We start from the raw sequence: 21,301 nt of genomic DNA on the forward strand, positions 1-21,301 counted from the left end.
ATTATTATTATACATATAAAGACATTGGAACAGAGAGAGGTTCAGTGACTTGTATAGGATCACATAGCCATTAAGTGTCTGAGGAGAGACTTGAACTCAGGGCTTCCTGACATCTCCAAGTCCAGCATCCTGTTGACTAGCTCATGTTGCTTCTCCATTGTGCCATCTTAACAGATAAAGAAAATGAGGGTCATAGAGGCCAAGTGACTTGCCCAAAATTGCATATCCAATCAGGAATAGACTAGAAGCTAAGTCTCCTGACTGTCAATCCAGATACATTAATGTTTTTCTTTCCCATTAGAGGAATCAAATTTCTGATGACCAAGCCAACTAGCCCTAATCAGTCAGAGAATGATTTTACATAAGAATCTTTAATTTTTTTCTTTACTCTTCTTTGGAAGGAATTTGGAGAATGGTCCTGAGGAACTCCAGGCCATGTTGGGTAGAACGTTGATGTAATGTGTCAGCTTTCATTCTGTTCACAGGCTCAAAGAATTTCAGAGCTTTATTATAAAGCACGTCAGGAACCTAAGAGTCCAGTCAATATCAGGATAAAAGTCCATATCCAACATCCCCAACAAGTAAGTCTTTGATTGAAGACCTCCGGGAAGAGAAGTCACTGCCTTCAGAGTCAACCCATTCTATTTTGGGATAACTCTGTTAAGATGTTGTTCCTTACAATGACTTTCCATCTATTACTTCTAGTTGTACAGAACAAGTCTTCCTTAAGAGAGCCTTTCAAACACACTTGGAGGTGGCTATTCCATCCTCCTAGGTCTTTAGTTCTCCAATCTAAATTATCTTTCATTTTTTCAACCAGTGCCTATATGGGAGCAACTGGAGGTCTTTAGCCCTCCTGATCACCCTGTCTTCTGGTTCTATTCCCTAGCAAAAGCTCTCAGACAAGGCTTACCCATCAATCCACTCTACTCTTGGGGAGGGAATATTATAGAAATTATTTATAGCGTAGTTGTGGAGACTAAACTAATATGAACACCTGGCTCCTGAGACCTTTATAATAAAGCTCTGAAATTTTTTTTGATTCTGCAAAGTAAATGAAAACTGGCGCATTATATGTAACTGTGTTGAAATTCTTCTAACTACAACCTCCTTTCTTTTATTTAGTCTCTCCCACTGTCTCACTCTTCTTAAATCCATTCTTTGGCCTTACTGTGACTGCTAATCCTTCCCTTTACTCCCATTCCATTATTTTTTTTTTTTTGCTTTTTGGTGAGGCAGTTGGGGTTAAGTGATTCGCCTAGGGTCACACAGCTACTAGCTGTGTCAAGTGTTTGGGGCCAGATTTGAACTCAGGTCCTCCCTGACTCCAAGGCTGGACCTCTATCTACTGTGCCACCTGGCTACTCCCCACTCCATTCTTTTAATAGAATACCCCTGCTCTGGTTTCACTTCTCTCCTTTCACAGTCTTGGCCCTAAAATTAACCAGTTCAGCCATTTACTATCAGTTATCCTTGAATTGCTTTCCCCCTTCTCCCATCATCATGCTTTGCCAAACCCCATCCCTAAGTTATTCCCACCATCAACCTTACCTGCTCCTATCCATATGCTGCTGAATACTAGTGGAAAAAGTTATTCAACTATACTGTCTTCATTACAAATTTATGTTATCTAGTTTCAGTTGCACCCTCACTGCTGCATGGCAATCCTTTTATTCTTCTCTTTATATCTTTACATAATATGTTCCAGAGTATCTATTCCAAACCTGTTCATCTCTCCTCAAATCTTCTATACCAGCTCCTCTTCCCCACCCTTTCAGCAGAGGTCTTACTTCCTGCTTTTATGAGACATATGCCATGCCCTTCCTCTTTCCTTTTGTTTCACATCTCAAAATCTTTTATCATTGAATGGGATGTCCCAGTAAAGACTTCTCAGTGTAATTAAGATTTGGGATAAGACTGGTAATGAATTCAGAAGGTAGGATAGGGTTAAGTATAGATTTCTGTAAGGTTTTTTTAGTGCCATATGTCAGTAGTTAAAATTTTGTCTAGTTGTTAAGCCTTAGCCTACTTTTTAATCTTATTCAGATGTGCCTTTGCCCCTAAAAAAAATCTGGCTCCAGAAAACCCTTAAAAGGTTCCTTATCTACTCCCCTTATCTCCCTTTGAAAGGACCTTGCTCAGATGCCTTCCAGTTCCCTCCATTGTCCATCCCCATTGTCTATTCAATCTCTCAGACCTTCCAAAACACTTGTAAACCATCTTTCTGCCATGGTGGCCAGGCTAACGGATAGCTAGTGGGAGGGGGAATTTACTCACTAGGGCTATTTAACCTGGCTTTCTGTTTCTGTGTCTTTGTCTCCCCTCATCGGAGCATACTGGTGGAGGGACACCCAAATCTCCAGATTTGAAATAATAATAATAAATTAACTTTCTGTTTCTCCTTGGACATCTCTGTGTTTTTTGTTTTAATTTGAGTGGCATCCCACACATCATCAATTCATTCTTCCTTAAGTTTCAGTCTTTGATGAAAAGATGACACTTCTTGCCAAAGTTTATTTAACATTTATTCCCCTTCATGTACTCTATGTTCTAGACAAAATAATTTATCTGCTATTTCCTGAAAAGGACACTGCATCTCCCAGCTCCAGGACTGTTCACAGACTGTTCTCATTCCTGGAATACACTCCCTCCTCCTCTCCATTTCACAGAATCCCCTCTGCCTTCTTTTAAGATGCAGGTTATGTTCCTTATGAGGAACTTTTCCTGATCTGTCAGTTACTAGTGTCCTCTCTTCCTCTTAAAATAATCACATACATCTTCATTTATCTATTTATTGATTGTATCCCCTGGTAGAATGCAAGGTCCTTGAGGACAGAGATTGGAGGTTTGTTTGGGGTTTTTTGGTCTTTGCACCCCTAGTGACTAGCATGATACTTTACACATAGTAAATACTTAGTAAATTCTTCTTGGATTAAACTGTTGCATGTTTGGGCTTTACTTAACTGAGTATTTGAATTTGTTTTTTCTCTTCTTTTTCATTTTGCTTTTAAATAAGTTCCTCTATTTGAGTTTGTAATCTGATTTTCCTCAGGCCCAGTGTACTGTAGAGCTGTTCAAATGAGGGGCTTGTTTAGAAAAGCATATAATTTGGATAATTTCTGTTTAATCTTTGCTAGCACTTGTTAAGATTTTCATATTCTCTGTCTCTCTCTTTCTCTTCTCACCTTCCCCCCTTCCCCTTGCTTTCTTTTTAAAAAGTTTTAAAATTCATTTTAAACTGAAATAAAGAATAAGAAAAAAAATTGCCAGGTACACATCAGAACATAAGAAAGGATCCAATTTAGAGCAATAAATTTCCATTTCAAGAAAACCTATATAAGAAATACCATACATTGTTTTCAAAGCTGTTCAGCTTTTCTTTGCTTCCTTGTAGGTTTTCTTTTGTTCTCTGCTGTGCAGTTTTTACTTTATTTTCTCCCTATTCCTCCCCCCAAGAAGGCTACAATTAAGTCTGTGTGTGTGTGTGTGTGTGTGTGTGTATGTATGTATGTATATGTATGCGTGTGTTTATAGATGTCTAGGTATATGTATGTATATGCACATGTATATACATATACATATATATCTATAAACACACCCATATGTACACATGCACTCATACACATATATGTAAGACCATACTATGCTTATTTCCACTTGGCATGTATTTCTCTAAAGGTGGAAAGCATCTTCCTTCATATGTCCAAGTCTTTCCATATCTTTCTATATCAACCGGCTCATCATTTCCAATACTACAGCAAAATTCCAACCCAATCACATTCTATCTGAGAGATTGTCTATGAAAGTTTCTTCCTAATTTTCTGCATTCCTTCTATTCTTGACTGCACAGGTTTTATTTATACAAGAAAATTTTAATTTAGAATAATCAAAATTATCCATTTTGCATTTCAACAATGGTCTCACCTTATAATATGGTTTAAGGTCTGATACTACTGAATCTGGTTCCTCATCTTTTTCCATTGTTTTCCTTGAAGTTCCTGACCCTCTGTTCTCCCAAATGAACCTTGTTATTATTTTTCTAACATAATTTTTTAATATCTTAATTGGGATGGTATTACATAAATAGATTAGTTAGGTAAAATTGTCATTTAAAAATATTGGCTTTACCTACCCATGAACAATAAACATTACTTCAGTTATTTAGATCTAACTTTATTTGCATAAAAGATGTTTGTGTTTATATTTGTATAGTTCCTTTGTTTTGGCAGGTACACTCTCAGGTTTTTTATATTGTCTAGTCATTTTAAATGGTCTAAAACAATATGAATAATATGGCTGACACGCAGTGGAATTTCCCTATTTTTCTTTCTTGATTAAATCTATTTTATCTTTAACTTTGTCTGAGATCATGATCACCACCTCTGCTTTTTTTTAACATAATAAATTCTACTCCTGACCTTTATTTTATATTTATGTGTATCTCTCATTTTTATAGCTTTCCCTGAAAGCAACATATTGTTGATTTAAAATTCTAGTCTACTATCAGTTCCCCTTGTTTTCAACCTGTCCTAGTCCTCAGCTCCCACACTTATTTTTGTTTCCTTTTTTTAAAAAAAAAAGGCAGCTCTTCACATTTAAAGAGAACAGTAGCCAAGATGCACTGAAAATGCTGTCCATGGTGCTGCATACACAGCTCTTCAATCTCCTCCAGCCAGAGCAGTACCTCTTTATAACCTTGGGAAGGCTTCTTGAGCCTGGTATCATCAAGGTTCAGTGTGTCTGATGAGTTGGTAGGCTTTCTTAAGCTCTGCTTGCTTAGTAACTTTGTTTCCTATTTTGACCATGTTTTGGGCTCCTGACAGAAATGCACTTGAATTCCAGAAGGCCCTCTCACAGTCTGCTCAGGAAAACCAAAGATGAATATATATATGTGTGTGTGTGTGTGTGTGTGTGTATACATATATATGTATATGTATGTGTATGTGTGTGTGTGTGTGTATACACACACACACACACACACACACACACACACACACACCTACACATATATACAATCACTTTGCAAACAAGGTCTCTTGCTCTGATATGCAGAACAAGTGGAGAGGAGTGACAGCTTGTAAAATGACCTTCTTTGCTGTCTAGGGTTTCTTGAAATTTCTTGAAAAGCTGGTGTGAATCACAGACCACTAAATCTATCCAAATCCAGTTGTTGTTTAGTCATTTCAGTCATGTCCAACTCTTCATGACCCCATTTGGAATTTTTTGGCAAAGATACATGAGTAGTTTGCCATTTCCTTCTCCAGCTCATTTTACAGATGAGGAAGCTGGGGCAAATAGGGTTAAGTGATTTGCCCAGGGTCACACAGCTAGTAAGTGTCTAAGACCAGATTTGAGGTCAGGAAGATTAGTCTTAATGAGCCCAGCCTCAGCACCCCAACCTCATCCAAATCTAGAGACCTCTTTAAAAATTCACACTCTCAGCTTTTAGCTCTTCCATAACTAACCTGACAAAATTGTTAATCTTGGTACATCTTAACATTAAGTTTCAGCCTCTATGTATATTTAATAATAGATTGTTAAATTCCTTGAGGCAGAGATCTTGTGTTAGTCTTCTTTGTACTCTCCACTCTGCCTAACTAGCTCAGGGCCTAGATATAACAGACATTCAATAAATGTTTGCCTTTGGTATGAGAACTCTCCCTGCCAATATGGGAACTCCTTCAACCTACTGCATGTAGATCTCAATCAATAATTTATAGCTTTAGATTGGGGGCTCTTAACCTTTTTTGTGTCATGGACCCCTTAAACAGTCTGGTGTGGACCCCTTCTCAGAATTGCTTTTTTAAATAATTGAAGGCAATGCTAAGAAATTAGTGAAAATAACATAATTATTTTTGCAAACAAATTCATGGACTCTCTGGAATCTATCCATAAACTCTTGGGGAGGGGGTTAGAAGAGAGAGATTGTATGGAATTCAGTTTCAGAATGTTTATCTTTGAGGGTTGACTGAGTCTCAGCAAAATTAAGTGACTTACTTACGGCTTGATTAAGTGTCAGAGGCCCAGGTCTTCCTTACTCCAGGTCCAGAACTCTATTGATGTTTATTGAATTGAAAACTGAATTGAATTGAGTGATTAGGAATGTCCATTCATGGTTAGAGTCCCCATTTCTGTACTGGTTTAGCTCAGTTGGTTTAACATGGTGCTAATGAGGTCAGGGTCATGAGTATACTCCTAGTTAAGACATTTAACTTTCTTCTTCATCAGAGTACTACAGTGCACCCTGAGCCCTGCTAACAATCTCACAAGGCAAGGATAATGGTCATCAGGGAAACTGAGCAAAAGAACAAGATCAATCAGTACAAATATATCCCTAGCATTAGAAAAATGACTGGGATAACATGCCCTATAGATAGTGGGTCAATAGTGACATCTTTGTATGGAACCAGCACTTGTTTCTTTGGATCCATGATTTAATTGGTAAAAAGAATTTGTGCTGTGAAAACTCCCTCTACTGAGGCGTATCAGCAAGGTACCTGTTACTACAGCCAGGTGTTGCATAATGTGGACTTTCTGCAGACCTCCCCTTGCAGGGCTCCCCATGGCTCCACCCCCTCTGGGGCTCTGCAGCCCCAAACCCTACTGCAAACTCAAAGCTGAGTCTAAGTTGCTTCTGGAACCTACAATTTGCCTATTCGAATTTATCCAAAATGAGAACTGCCTAGTTAATACTATTAGAATTGCCTGGGAGGATTTAAAGGTTAAGTTATTTGTCCATGGTCAGACAATAAGCATGTGTAGAACTTGAAACCAGGTCTTCCTGATTTCAAGGTCAATTCCCTCTATGCTTTGCCAGCCAGTCTCTTTAAAGAGGGTGGAGGTGGAGATAGAGAGTTGCTTATATTAGAATTTTTACTTGGTTCTGTAAGCTGCCTAATTTTTTTCAGATCTGGAGTTTATAATAACAATAAATATTGGGGCAGCCAGGTGGCACAGTGGATAGAGCACTGGTCTTGGAGTCAGGAGGACCTGAGTTCAAATCTGGCCTCAGATACTTACTAGCTGTGTGACCCTGGGTAGGTCACTAAACCCTGATTGCCTCCAAACAAGTAAATAAATAGTTATATAGCACTTTAAGGTTGGAGAAGTACTTTACATATATTATCTTATTTGATCCTTAAAACAAGCCTATGACATAAATGTTATTTTTATCTTTATTTTACAGATAAGGAAACTTATGGGTTAAGTAACTTGCCCAGCATCACACAGCTAGTCAATGTCTGAGGTAGAATTTGAACCCAAGGACTTCCTGACTCAAAATCCAATGCTCTATCTACTCCACCACCTAGCCATCTCCTATGAGCCAATGCTAACTATAAAGTTGCCCTAAAATGAAGACAAGTGGTCTGGAAGTTCAAGCACCAACCTTGGCACTGGATTTCTCCTGTATTACTTTGTCTTCCTCCATATGATCAATCTGTAGAGCTGAAACATCTTCTGCTGACACTTGGTGAACTGGCATACTCTGTGGATCTATCAGGATTTCATAGGGCACCATAGGATGCTTCCAGGAGGCAGATGTAAAAACATCCCAGAGCTCACTCTGTCCAAAAGTCCCTGAGAGGAAGAAACATCATTCAATAAGATGACAGAAAATCATCTGCTCTCAAATTGTGGATGACTCAGTGCTAAGATACCACGTGTCTCCTTTATAATCAATTAAGGCTCATTATTTGACCATACTAAAGTTCAGTGTATGTACGTCTATATAAAAAAAAATCCCAGGGAAAATGGTCTGAGAGGCATGATCGTAGTACACTTCATTCAATACGTCTGCTGAAGGTCCACACTATTAATATAGTCAGAATGTAGAAGAACGAAGGCAGGACATTGGGAGCGTGCAGCTCCCAGTTCTGGCTCTGCCACTCAGATGTCACTTAACCTTGGTGTCCTCATCTATAAAATGGGAATGATAAATGAGTGTGTCTGCCTTAAAGGGTTGGTACAAGGCTCACACAAGATGATGCTTGTGAAAGTGCTTTGCAAACTGAAAGTGTTCCACAAACATGTTATTATGATTGTTCTCAATGGGATATGGTAAGACAGATATAGTCCTTGCCTTAAGGGCCATGCAGCTAGGTGGCAGAGTGGATAGAGTGATGGGTCTGGAGTCATGAAGACCTGAGTTCAAATCTGGCCTCAGTTACTAAATGTGTGACCCTGGGTAACCTCTTAACACTTAACTTCTGTTTGCTTCCCTTTCTTTATGGGGATAATAATAAGACCTACCTTCCAGATTGTTGTAAGGATCAAATGAAATAATATTTGTAAAGCCCTTAACACAATGCCTGGCACACAGTAGACACTATATAAATGTTAGCTATTGATAAAGGAGATAAGACAATCCACTTGCAACATGCACACAGATCCTCCACACCAGACAGTTAGTCTCTTTTAATATACTACCATTCTCTTTTCCACCTCTTTATCTTTGTATCTCTTTTATGCTCTCATCTTGCCTACATTGCATTATTTTTATTTATGTATGTATTTTCTCTAAGTTCCATGAGGACATATTTTTTTCTTTTGGCTTTGTCCCTTGTACAATACCTTACATGTAGCAAGAACTTAAGAAATATTTCCTAAGTAAAATGCTAAAGTAATTAAGACAAGGATTGTGTATATTCGAAAAGGGGCAAAGATAACTGAGGAAAACTTCCAAGGGAAGGGATTTACTAGGAAACTGAAAGGAAAGGAGGAATGTGGCTTATGCCATACTTGTGTAAAAGTGTGAGGAAAGGTTCAAAGGAAGACAAGAGGCAAGCCAGAAAGCAAGAGAGTTTGAACTTAGGGACAGGGATGAGAGCACATATGCAGAGCTATAACCAGCCATTATGGCACTTGAGGCAAGCACTCAAAATTGCCTCATGAGCAAGCAACATAAAAATACGCCTTTTAAATGAACTTTAAGACAAAATTCAGTTGGGAGTATGAGGTAACTCAGAAAGACACTTCAACTTCAGATTCAGCTAAGTGGTACAGTGGATGGAAAGCTGGACATGGAATGAAGAAAACTTGAGTTCAAATCAAGCTTCAGACAATTACTAGCTGTATGATGCTGGACATGCCATCTAATCTCTGTCTGCCTCAGTTTCCTTATCTATAAAATTGGAATAATAAGAGTACCTCCCTGATTGCTGGGAGGATCAAATGAGATATTATTTGTAATGTGTTTTGCAAACCTTAAAGCACTATATAAATGTTAGTTGGTATTATTGTTTTTGTGGTTGTTATTTTAGGACACTGCCTCATGGAAAGCAGGAAATAGAGACAGAGAATTCAAGATACCAGTATACACTTTTGGGGAAGCTGCTGCTTGGTTGGGAAGGCCGCAGAGTGGTACTGGGTTGCCTAGGAGGTCACCTAGGGATACTTGATAATTTCTAAGTTTCTCAACTCATTGAAGAATCTTATGTGCTGTCAATGTCATCTAAATTTCAGCACCCATGGACAAAATCCCGGTAAACCCACCTTAGTTATGGCTCTTCAAATAGGTGAAAACTGCCATTATTAATTTGAAATCTATATTTACTTGTCTACTCTTGCTATTTGTGTTGAAGGGGTTACAGGCTACATGAAACAGCAACAAATATTTACTCAATGCTTCTTATCTATATTGTGATAAATTTTAGAAGAGATTCAAAGATGAGAGAAGGAATTTACACTCTAATGGAGGAGGGTGCAACATATGTATACAAATATGGATGATACCTAATAAAATATAATTTGGCAAAGGAGTGATCAAATCAAAATTACAAAAGATTCATCAGCCAGAGGTAACAAATTCCCAAATAAGATGATGGTCTTAATCAGATGTTTTCTTTCAAGTTGTTTCTAGATTTCAAATATTCTCATCTGTAGAAATGCAATTCCCAACAAAACTTATCACCATCAATCTAACTGGATTTCCCAGCTTATCTGTCTGAGGGATTCCCACTTTGGCCAAGTGGAGTTAGATTTTGTTCCCCCAGAAAATGATTTCCTCAGGTGGTTTTCAGCCCTTCTTCTAGGAAACAGTGTATGTGTGTCCCACACTAAACCTGATCTTCTGCATAGGTGGTGTGGAAATTCCATACCTATATACTCTCCATCCATGCTCCATAGACGAATTATACAGTCAACGGAGGAAGACAATAGAGCCTTTTCTTTCTCTATCAGCTCTAACCTAATGAAAGGAAGGAAACAGATGATAAATTCACTAAAAGAAAGCAAAGAGATTTTCTAGGATGATGACAGTCATCTAAATGAGACCAAGAATCAGAGGATCATGGAGTCAATAAGTCAACAGCCCTTTAATAATAACAAGAATAAGAATAAGAATCATGGCTGACACAAATATAATGCTTTAAGCTTTGCAAAATGTTTTTTATACATAATCCCACAAGAGTCTCAAAGTAACCCTATGAAGTGGGCACCCATTGAAGGTGTTATTATCTCCATTTTTCAGATGAAGAAATGGAGGCCCAGATAGGTTAAGCCCATGGTCACACAGTTAGCCTATCCAACAATACAAGGAAACATAAGCCACAAGTAGTCTCTCAAATTGTGCAATTTCTTCCAGCACAGCTCTCCTTCTTTCAGTATCTCCTAGGACACATCCTCCTCCAATTATAACCTGGCCTCAAATATCAAATAATCAAGGAAAGCTCCCTGCAAACAACTAAGAAATAGTTGTTAGCTAAGAAATAGTCTTCTTGTCTAGTGGAAAAGATCCAGAATTGGGAGTTAGTTCAAGCTTTGCCATTGACTCCCAGTGTAATTCAATACATTTCATGTGGCAAACATTTACTAAATATCCTCTACATTCAGGTCCCACAAGGCAGCTGGGAATATAAATGTTCTTGAGGAGATTATCATCAAATAGGGGAGGTAAGACAAATTACTTAAAATGTCAATGGTTAAAATGAGATAATATTTGTAAAGCATTTTGCAAACCTTTAAGTGCCATATGAATGCTAGATATTATTACTATTACTACTTCTAAAAACAAATATCCATGAATTCAGAGAGAGTCAGGGAGATAAAGAACATTGTTGAGCAAGTACTTTTAGGGTTGCGAAGAAAAGTTTATGTCTGTTTCTTTGTCAGAAAAATAAGGATAAGACTAATTTCCCCCACTGGTTTGTTGTTGTTATTCAGTTGTTTCAGTAATGTCCAACTCTTCTTGTCTCCATTTGGGATTTTCTTAGCAAAAATACTGGAGTGGTTTGCCATTTCCTTCTCCAGCTCATTTTACAGGTGAGGAAACTGAGGCAAATAGGGTTTGTTAAGTGACTTGACCACAGTCACATAGCTAGTATAGTGAGGTCAGATTTGAATCCAGCTCTTCTTGACTCCAGGCCTGGTGCTCTATCCACTGCACCACCCAGCTGCCCTTCCCACAAGAGGGATATTGAAATGATAAATGAGAGAAAAACTGGAAAAATTCTTTTAGCTGCTAGCTAGTTGATACAGTAGACAAAGCAATGTGCCTACTGTAAAATGTAGATAATAATGACACCTACCTCCCTGGATTGTTGTGAGGATCAGATGAGATACTATTTGTAAGAAGCTTAGCTAGGTAACTAGCACATAGAGGTCACTTAGTAAACACTTGTTCCTTTTTCCTCCTTGTAAGAATGGTGCCAAATAAATAGGATATTATTTTCTCCAGCATTTCTATGCTACAAATAGATACTCACGATGTGACTGCATTAACATGGGCTCGCCAGAACTTGACATCTGTAGCAATATAAAGAATATATATAAATAAAATGGGACAAAAAACCCCATTGATTTATTTGTTTCCTATTACAATTAACACATGAGGTCATTTCACATCCTTCACCTATGGCTCTAAAGACAAAGAAAAATGGAGGTAAAACCAAGACAAAAAAAAAAAAGCAGAATGACAGGAATTTCATACCAGTTCCTTTGAAAGAAGTTTGGACTCACATGGACCTAAGTAATACATTCTAGCCAGGCCTTCCCCAGGGGCATCATGACCACAACAACAACCGCTGTTTCCTAAGCAAACTTTCTGGGCTGAGCCTCTGAGGTTCAGGGCCCATCCATGAGAGGAGACTAGGGCCAATAATCTAGGATTCCTGGACCTTATTTAAACCTCTGCTCTGAAACCGCATGGCTAGGTCAAAACCAAGTGAGTTCATAGAGGAGATGGGCAAGGGGCTAAGGGCAGGGGCCAGGACAAATGAGCATAGTCTGCTACCTTGTCTTCATTCAATATTCATTTTTTTTTTTAGTGCCTGCTTTATGCAAGGCACAGGGCAATGGAGTCAGAGAGATATAAAGACGTATGGAATACAGTTCATACTCTCAAGGTGCTCATACTCTAATTCTGTTCAATGATGGATTTTTTTCATTACACATTAGGTTGTCACTTAAGTAAAATTTCCATTTCAAAAATAGTCTTGCAAATAATCATTTGCCTGGGGTGAGTGATGGTGAATGACATAAAGGTAGGGCAGAATTCTAGATTCTAATTTGAATGACAACTAGTGATGCTTTTCAAATTATGTGAACTGATGCAAAGTGAAGGAAGTAGAACCAGGAAAATAATTACAATGACTAAAATGGTATAAATAGGAACAAAATAAAACAAATGCTGTTTAATTATAATGACAAAACTTAGTTCTAAAAAAAAAGTTTAGAAAATGTTCCTTCCTCCTTCCTTTGAAGAGGTGGGAGACCATGGGTGTAGAACATAGCATACACCATCATACTTAGTCAATGTTTTGGTTAATTTTGCAGAATTTCTTCCCTCTTGCTCCTTTCTTTTTCTATTGTTTCGGAAACTAGATGTCTGGGTAGGGGAGGGAAAGAGATATATTTGGAAATGAAGGTTACATAAAAATAAAATATCAGTAAAAATTAAAAAAAAAACCCCACTGTAGATGCTTTCCTTGAAGAAAAGCAGGGATTGGAAAAGAAAGGGGGAAGAGGGGTCAGCTAGGTGGCACAGTGGATACAGCACCAGCCTTGGAGTCAGGAGGACCTGAGTTCAAATGTGACCTCAGACACATAACTCTTGCTACTTGTGTGACACTGGGCAAGTCACTTAACCCCAATTGCCTCACAAAAAAAGAAAAGAAAGGGGGAAGACAGGGAGTGGCAATTACGTGCAAGAGAGGTTTAAAATTCAAAGTTCTCATCATCTATGGCCTGGTCTACTGTAATAGCTAATTAGATTCTTTGTTTCGTCTCTTCCCACTCCAATATGTCCTCCACTCAGCTGGCAAAATGATTTTCCTAAAGTGCAAATCTAACCATGTCATCACCCCCTCCCCTCAATTCAACAAATTCCATTGGCTCCCTATTACCTCCAGGATCAAATATAAAGTCTTCTGTTGGATTTTCAAAGGCCTTCACAACCTGGCCCCTTCCTACTTTTCCAGTCTTTTTATACTTTATTTCCTATACCTTTTGATTTAGCTTGCTGGCTTAATTGCCATTGTTTGTATAAGACACTCCATCTCCACGCCTTTGCAATGGCTGTCCTCTATGCCTGAAATACACTCCTTCCTCACTGTCCTTGACTTCCTTCAAAACTCAGCTCAAATCTAACCTGCAGGAGGTCTTTCTAGCTCCACTCCCCCCACATGTTAGTCTCTTTCCTTCTGAGATTACCTTCCATTTACTCTCTATATATTTTTTCAATACCTAGTTATATACATGTAGCCTCCCCAATTAGACTAGAGAGTCTCTGAGGGAAGGGACCTTGTTTTTGCCATTCTTTGTATCCCCAGGATTTATTACAGTATCTGGAACATAGAGAGCACTCAATAAATGCTTCTTGACTGACTGATTGATAATCTGTTATTTCCTCCCCAAAACTGCCTGGATCACAATATTCTTTAAAAAAAAAATAAAACCCCTCAAAAAAAAAAAGTCCTACTTTTGGGTGGTTCTTGCTTAGGTCCCTCAAGGGCATAGTCCCTGATGTCATAGGTGTATACATAACCCAGCTTGTCTGCCACATAGGCACAGGTGTCTCCTGTCGTCACCACAATGCTGCTGATCTGGGATTTTCCTCTGGACTAGAATGAATACAAATACATGGTGCTCATTAAAAACTGCTCATTTTTACCAAACAGTAGCATATTAAATACTGTCTGAAACCATTTAAAATGATAACTCATTACTATGCCTGTATCAGTGCTGGAGAATCAGGAAAAATATTCTCAAGTTCAAATAAAGCAGGCAGTCTATGCCTTCTGAAGACTGTTAAAAGCCAGGCAAGACTGATTTTTTAAAACATTCTTTGAAATGGTTCTGTCCAACTTACAGGTATGAAGCTGGCTACGAGCTGGGCCCCACTGAAAAGACTCCAGAAGGTAACAGAACCTGTGACAGAAGGGGAATTAAAAATGTCAAATGAATTTTCATTAATTTTTATACAGGATAACTCTAATGTGAGGAAGTATGGCACAATGAGCAGAGTGAAGGTCTTGGAGCTAGGAAAGTCTGTGATCAAATCTAGCCTCTGAGACTTTCTAGCTAAGTGGGCCTGAATAAGTCACTTACTCTCTGAGTCTCTGGTAACTCTAAAGCCATCAATTATAGACAGGCTCCAATCCGTAGAAGAGGGAATTAATTCTCTCCCATGTGGATGAAATCCCAGGTCCCTGACTCAGTGTAATACCCTCTTAGATTGCATGGCACTGAACAGTTCACAGAGTGTCTTGGTATTCTCCCACTGGATCCTCACTAAGGCTCTGTAAGGTAGGCATCATTACGGTTTACATATTGAATTGGAGATGATTGAATGGGAGCTTGGAGGGGATAAATGGCTGACCCCTATGGCTAGTACATTAGATAGTACATGGCAGAGCTCTGCCTAGAGTACAGGTCTCCTGACTCCTTCCTCATCTAGGATACTTTCTACCCTAGTGTAATTATTGAGTCCCCACAATGTGCAAGAGGCTATTCTGAGTAAATAAAACCTGGACCTCCTAAGAAGCTCATATTCTAATGAATCAAGATGGAGAAGGATCTCCTGTTGTTGTTGTTGTTGTTTTAATCAAAAGACAAGCTCTTCATCAGTCATGATATGAAATTCTGAATCCCCTGTCCCTAACTCTTACTCCCAAATATCTTGGTGTTTTTTGTGACCGTAGGCAGCTACCCTACAGAAAAACTCATATATCTGTGTATCTGTGTATGCATACATCTATATCGATACATGTATGTACATCATGTCATATATGTGACATTAAGAACTCATATGCATAAGCATATGCACACATATACATATGTATTTGTGTGTGTATATATATATACACACACACACATATATATGTATGTATAATATATATATACATATATATGTATATATGTATATATATATATATATATATATATATATATATATATATATATATATATATATATACACACACACACACAGTTATCCCTTCCACATTGCTACTTTTCCCATTGCAGTTTCAATATATTGTGAGTTGACATAAGAAATTAAATGGGAATTTTTGGGGAGTTTTGTGGAGGCCACAGATGATATGCAAAGGCCAGCAGGTGACACAAAGCTTATGACCAAATACTCAATCCAAATTTTACAATAAGGTACTGCAAATGCCCCATAAAAGAAAAAGAAAAAAATTCAAACTTCTTCCCTGGTATGAAGGGAGGGACAAATTTTTGTGCAGATTTTCCAGAATATGGGGAGCATTGTACCCCTAACTAACCCTCATGATGTGGAAGGGATAACTGCACACATACACACATCTATCTATCTATTATTCATTCATTCATTTACTCATTTATTTATTCATTTATTTACTTATCACAAACATTCTCCAGGTGGTTTGATTCAATTATCAACCTTGGAATCAATCACCAAGCATTTACTAAGTACCTACTATGTTCTAGGCACTGCTTGACAAAAATGAAACAATTCCTGCCCTTGGGAAGCTTCCAATCTACTTAGGGGAGATAATGTGTGAATGTAAAAGTATAATCAAAATATATAGGGTGTCCCAAGTTGCAGTTTTAATTACTGAACTGAGGCTTTTGGAACACCTGTATGTAAGAGAGGCATACGGTAATTAGAAAACACCGATAATGGAGAGATTAGGAAAGGCTTCATGAAGATGACTTCGTGAAGGCTGCTTAAGCTGCTCCTTGAAGGAAGCTAGGGATTATAAGAGGCAGAGGTGAAGAAAGGAATGAATCCCAGGCATGCAGAATAGCCAGTGCAAAAGTATGGAGATGAGAGATGGCTTATCATAGGAGAGGCAGAAAGCCAGTTTTGTTAGACTGTAGAATATGTGAAGGGGAGAAAGTGCCTAAAGGTAAGATGGGCCCATGTAGTGAAGGACTTTAAATGCCAAACAGAGGAGGTATAATTTATTCCAACAGGTAATAGAGAACACTGGAGCTTAGTGAGTAGGGGAGTGACAAAGTCTGACCCATATGTTTGGAAAATCACGTTGGCACATGCATGGATGATGGGTTGGAGAGGAGAAAGACTTCAGGCAGGAGAATTAAAGGTGAAGGTGACTCAATGGTGGGTGTAACTAAGCTGCAACATATTGCCCACAATGACCCATGCACAAGAGGGGGCATAACGCATACAATCCAGGGACTGTATGACTGGAAAAGGAGCTGGGTTGGTCATGTAGTGTGTATGAGTGATAACAGATAGGCAGCCTGGATGCTGAACTGGCTTCTATACAGTGAAAAAGAATGAGAGGACAGCCTCTAGCACTTTGGGTATTGAACAAGTATTGCACAGGATGAAAGGGATGGGGGAGTGGCCATTGCAGCATTGGAAGGCTTGTGTTGACATGTACTCCCAATTAATGAGGATAAGTTTCCCAAAGGAGGTGAATTCTGCAGTAAGCTTCAGTTGGAGACATAGGAGAGTGGGATTAATTATTTGACAGTATTAGTTTATTTTTACAATTTCTTACATAAGTGCACTTACAGATGTGTTCCGGAAATGGTGTGTGCTTTGAATTTTTATATCTCTGATCATTTTATTTCCTCTCTCTGGACCTCAGTTTTCTCATTTGTTGGATGAGGGGACTAAGACAAGATTTCTAAAGCCTCTTCCAACTCTAACATTCTATTAATTTGTATTTCAAATACAAGAGCTTATGCTCCAAAGCTTCCTCCTCCTAGAGAAACTCTCTGAAGAAGCTTTGAACCTAATTAGCTTTTTCAGGTTAGGATTTTAATTTATCAGATTTTCCAAATAGGGCTCACTCCCCAACCTGACACATGCTCAGAAATTAACTGGCCATTCTTTACCCTCACATACATATTTTTACATAATTTTACATAAAATTCTCTACTCCTCTTTCTAGAATAAGAACTCTTGGTTCCCAATCCAGGGTGGGCAGAGATGCTACAGAGCAGAGGCTGGAGATTGAGCCATCTCTAGGTTATACATAACTGGGCCTCAACTAGACAGTGAGTGCTAGATAAGATCTCAAGCCCTAAGCTCTCCCATTATTGCCAAGGCAAAGAGCCAACCTGCCTTGTTACTTGCCTCTTTTATGTACATTCCTCAGGCTACTTCTGGTCTACTTGTGACATCTTTCTCCCTGTAAGGCTGCCCTTTATGCTTACTATAACTTGGTATTCAATTCACCCTGCCCCTATCCAGGGATAACTAGAAGATAGATGCATGACTCTAAGGCAACTGGACTTGCTCATTAAGAGATATTTGATGTGAAGGGATATGTCGTGTGAACATGCCCCTAGAATTAACTGTCCATCTTCTTCCTGTTAATAGAGGAGTCTAGCCAGCCAAGCTTCCATCAAAATAGGATGGATCATAGCAGGAAATCAGTGGGGACCTAGAAAATATGTTCAGGGCTGTTTCTTGCAAAATGTGTCTGTAAAAGCGTCTTTGGTAAATTGCTGCAGGAAAATCAATTTATAAGAGAAACAGCTGTATTGATGACAATTCCTGTTCTTACCTTGGGGCCCATTGGAAATGAGAGAAGCAGCTCTTGATTCAAATTTGGCTGCACGGGTCTTTAGGAATGTGAGATGAGAAACACTTCTGTCTGTAACATGAGATGGGGAGAAAGGCATAAAACACATATCCATCTGCAAACAGAATTGTTCCCAGGATTACCTCCTGCAAATATGATAGCTGATGAACGTGAGGAGGCAGCTCCTTCGGCCATGCTGATTGCAATGCTGACTGATCTAATGGTCTACTTAACAGTTATTTGCCCATCCATGGGGTCAAGCCAAAATATGAATGATAATGGGTGAAATTGAGCTAAGGGGCATTTCTAGCACCACTGCTCCCATCTTCAGCCCCCTTGAGGAGGCTCCAGTTATGGAAAACAGTGATTTCCTTGGATTTTCTTCTCCTTCAGTGGGAAAAAGGATAGAATTCATGGGATACAAGTCATACAAGGAATATAGCCAATAGTTGAGCTAATGGTCAGTCCAAAAGACAGAAATCCTTCAGATCTTTCAAATCTTCATCTCAAGCCTTCGTGACTCCAAATCTAGCACTATACACTGCACTACCTAGCTGTATTAACATCCCCATTTTACAGACAATTGCATGCCATATCTTTTTTTTCTTCTTCTTGATTTTTCTTTTAAACTAATTTGACTTTTCTGATGAGTCAGTGGTCTGACTCTATACACACAGCTGAACCAGGGATAACTCCCACATCAATAACAAGTCTTTTCCTGTTTGTTAATATAATACTGAGTGTGAATGCATTAATCTATTATCACTGTAGTAGAGTTCAGGCTCTGAGAGAACTGGTCACATCACCAGGAGAGTTGGTGGTGGTGGTTAATTGGAACATTGGCCCACCCAGCCAAGGTAGCCCTAATGTGGTAGACCATGAGATGGAGGAAGAGAGGACTGGACAAATGAGCTTCTGCTAATGAGAGATCTGAAGGGTGAGGGAAGGAACTAAAATAGGATGAAGCAAACACTGAAGACAAATTTCACCTACTTTATGACAGGGTTAATAACTCTTCTCCTTCCAGAGCTTTTGTTTCCTTTATGTTTTATTATGTAATATAATTTTGGCAATAATATAATCGTTCATATTTCTTCAATGCTATGAGATTTATATACTGCTTTCCTTATAACAGCATTGGGAAGTAGGTCTTGCAAAGATAGTTACTTTTATTTTATACATGAAGGAGGCTCAGAAAGATGAAATAACTCCACCAAGGTCACTCAGGTAATAAATAGCAAGATCAGGACTACAATCCAGATCTCCCTACTTTAGATCCAGTGACATATTCTAAAAAATCTCCTTTGAATTTATAAATTCACCTTCTCCCTAATGGTTACTATTCCCAGGTATGGGCTAAGTTAGTCACTCAGTGAACAAGCATGTATTAAGCACTTACTATGTGCTAGACATTGTGCTATGTGCTGGGGATACAAAAAAGGGGCAAAAAACAGTCCATGCCTTCAAGGAATTATGCACCAGAATTTTAGCTGAGATTTGAAGGAAGCCAGGAAATTCAGGAGATAGAGATGAGGAAAGAGAGCTTTCTAACCATGGAAAACAGACAGTGAAAATGCCTAGAGTCGGGAGATGGGCTTCTATGAGGAACAGCAAGGAGGCTAGTAACACTAGATTGCAGTGTGTGGAGGGGATGTAAGTGTAAGAAAACTGGAAGGGTAGGAGGGACAAGATTATAAAGAGCTTTAAAAGCCAAACAAATGACTTTATATTTCATCCTGGAGGATAATAGGGAACCAGTGGAGCTTAGTGTGTGCGTGTGTGTGTGTGTGAGAGAGAGAGAGAGAGAGAGAGAGAGAGAGAGTGTGATAGAACTGCACTCTAAGACAATCACTTTGATAGCTGAGTGAACAGAGGGGAGACCTGAGGCAAGGACACCAACCAGCATGCTATTGCAATAATCCATGCGTGAGGTGATGAGTCTATACCAGGGTGGTTGCGGTATCAGAAAAGGGTCTATTTCAGAGATGTTGTGAAGGTAGAATTAAAAAGACTTGGCAACAAGTGGGTTGATGATAGTGTTCTTGACAGTAATAAGGAAGTTGACTGGGCTCTACAAGAGGCCCTGGTCCACCAGACAAATTTGATTCCAAGTCTAAGTCTTCTTAAGAGGCAGCTAGGGATAAGAGCCCACTCTTTGAAAAAAACTGCTGGGAAAACTGGAAAAGAGTATGGCAGAAACTAGGCATAGACTCACACCTCACACCATATACCAAAATAAAGTCAAAATGGGTTCATGATTTAGATATAAAGGCTGATACTATAAGCAAACTGGGAGAACAAGGAATAGTTTACCTATCAGATCTATGGGTGACAGAAGAATTCATGACCAAACAGGAGACAGAGAACATTAAGAAAAGCAAAATGGATAATTTTGGTTACACTAAACTGAAAAGTTTTTGCACAAACAAAGCCAATGCAATTAAGATTAGAAGGAAGGTATAAAATTGGGAAAGAATTTTTACAACCAGTCTCTCTGATAAGGGCCTCATTTCTAAAATATATAGAGAATTAAGACAAATTTATAATAATACTAGCCATTCCCCAATTGATAAATGGTCAAAGGATATGAAGAGACAGTTCTCAGATGAAGAAATTAAAGCCATCTATAGTCATATGAAAATGCTCTAAATCATTATTGATTAGAAAAATGCAAATCAAAACAACTCTGAGGTACCACATACACCTATCAGATTGGCCAACACGACAAAACAGGAAAATGATAAATGTTGGAGAAAATGTGGGAAAATTAGAACACTAATGCATTATTGGTAGAGTTGTGAAATGATCCAACCACTTTGGAGAGCAATTTGGAACTATGCCCAAAGAGCTATAAAAATGTGCATACCCTTTGACCCAGCAATAGCACTTCTAGGGCTATATCCCAAAGAGATCATAAAAAAGAGAAAAGGACCCATATGTACAAAAATATTTATAGCGACTCTTTTTGTGGTGGCAAAGAATTGGAAATTGAGAGGATGCCCATCAATTGGGGAATGGCTGAACAAGTTGTGGTGTATGAATGTAATGGAATACTACTGTTCTATAACAAATGACAAGCAGGCAGATTTCAGAAAAACCTGGAAAGACCTATATGGTCTGATGCTGAGTGAAGTGAGCAGAACCAAGAGAACATTGTACACAATAACAGCCACATTGTGCAGTGACTAATATTGATAAACTTAACCCTTCTCAGCAATACAAGGACCTAAGACATCTCCAGAGGCCTTGTGATGGAAAATGCTATCCACATCCAAAGAAAGAACTATGGAAGCTGAATCACCATCATTTTTTTTCTCTCT

The 21,301-nt window shown here is 38.6% G+C and overlaps 1 protein-coding gene across 1 annotated transcript in view; it reads right to left on the reverse strand.

Annotated features, from left to right (window-relative positions):
* Positions 1-384: 384 nt before the first annotated feature.
* Positions 385-21,301, reverse strand: part of LOC110215612 (cilia- and flagella-associated protein 337-like) — a 75,747-nt gene continuing 54,830 nt past the window's right edge. Inside the window, exons 11-17 of the mRNA XM_078146177.1 lie at positions 17,964-18,053; positions 14,306-14,364; positions 13,916-14,057; positions 11,703-11,742; positions 10,098-10,186; positions 7,388-7,578; positions 385-528 (exon numbers count right to left, since the gene is read on the reverse strand). Coding sequence (XP_078002303.1) covers positions 385-528; positions 7,388-7,578; positions 10,098-10,186; positions 11,703-11,742; positions 13,916-14,057; positions 14,306-14,364; positions 17,964-18,053 — 755 coding nt within the window. The remainder of the gene's footprint in view (positions 529-7,387; positions 7,579-10,097; positions 10,187-11,702; positions 11,743-13,915; positions 14,058-14,305; positions 14,365-17,963; positions 18,054-21,301) is intronic.

The sequence above is a fragment of the Phascolarctos cinereus genome, unplaced genomic scaffold (assembly GCF_003287225.1).
Source record: "Phascolarctos cinereus isolate Bilbo 61053 unplaced genomic scaffold, phaCin_HiC Scaffold_726;HRSCAF=1367, whole genome shotgun sequence".
Taxonomy (NCBI): domain Eukaryota; kingdom Metazoa; phylum Chordata; class Mammalia; order Diprotodontia; family Phascolarctidae; genus Phascolarctos; species Phascolarctos cinereus.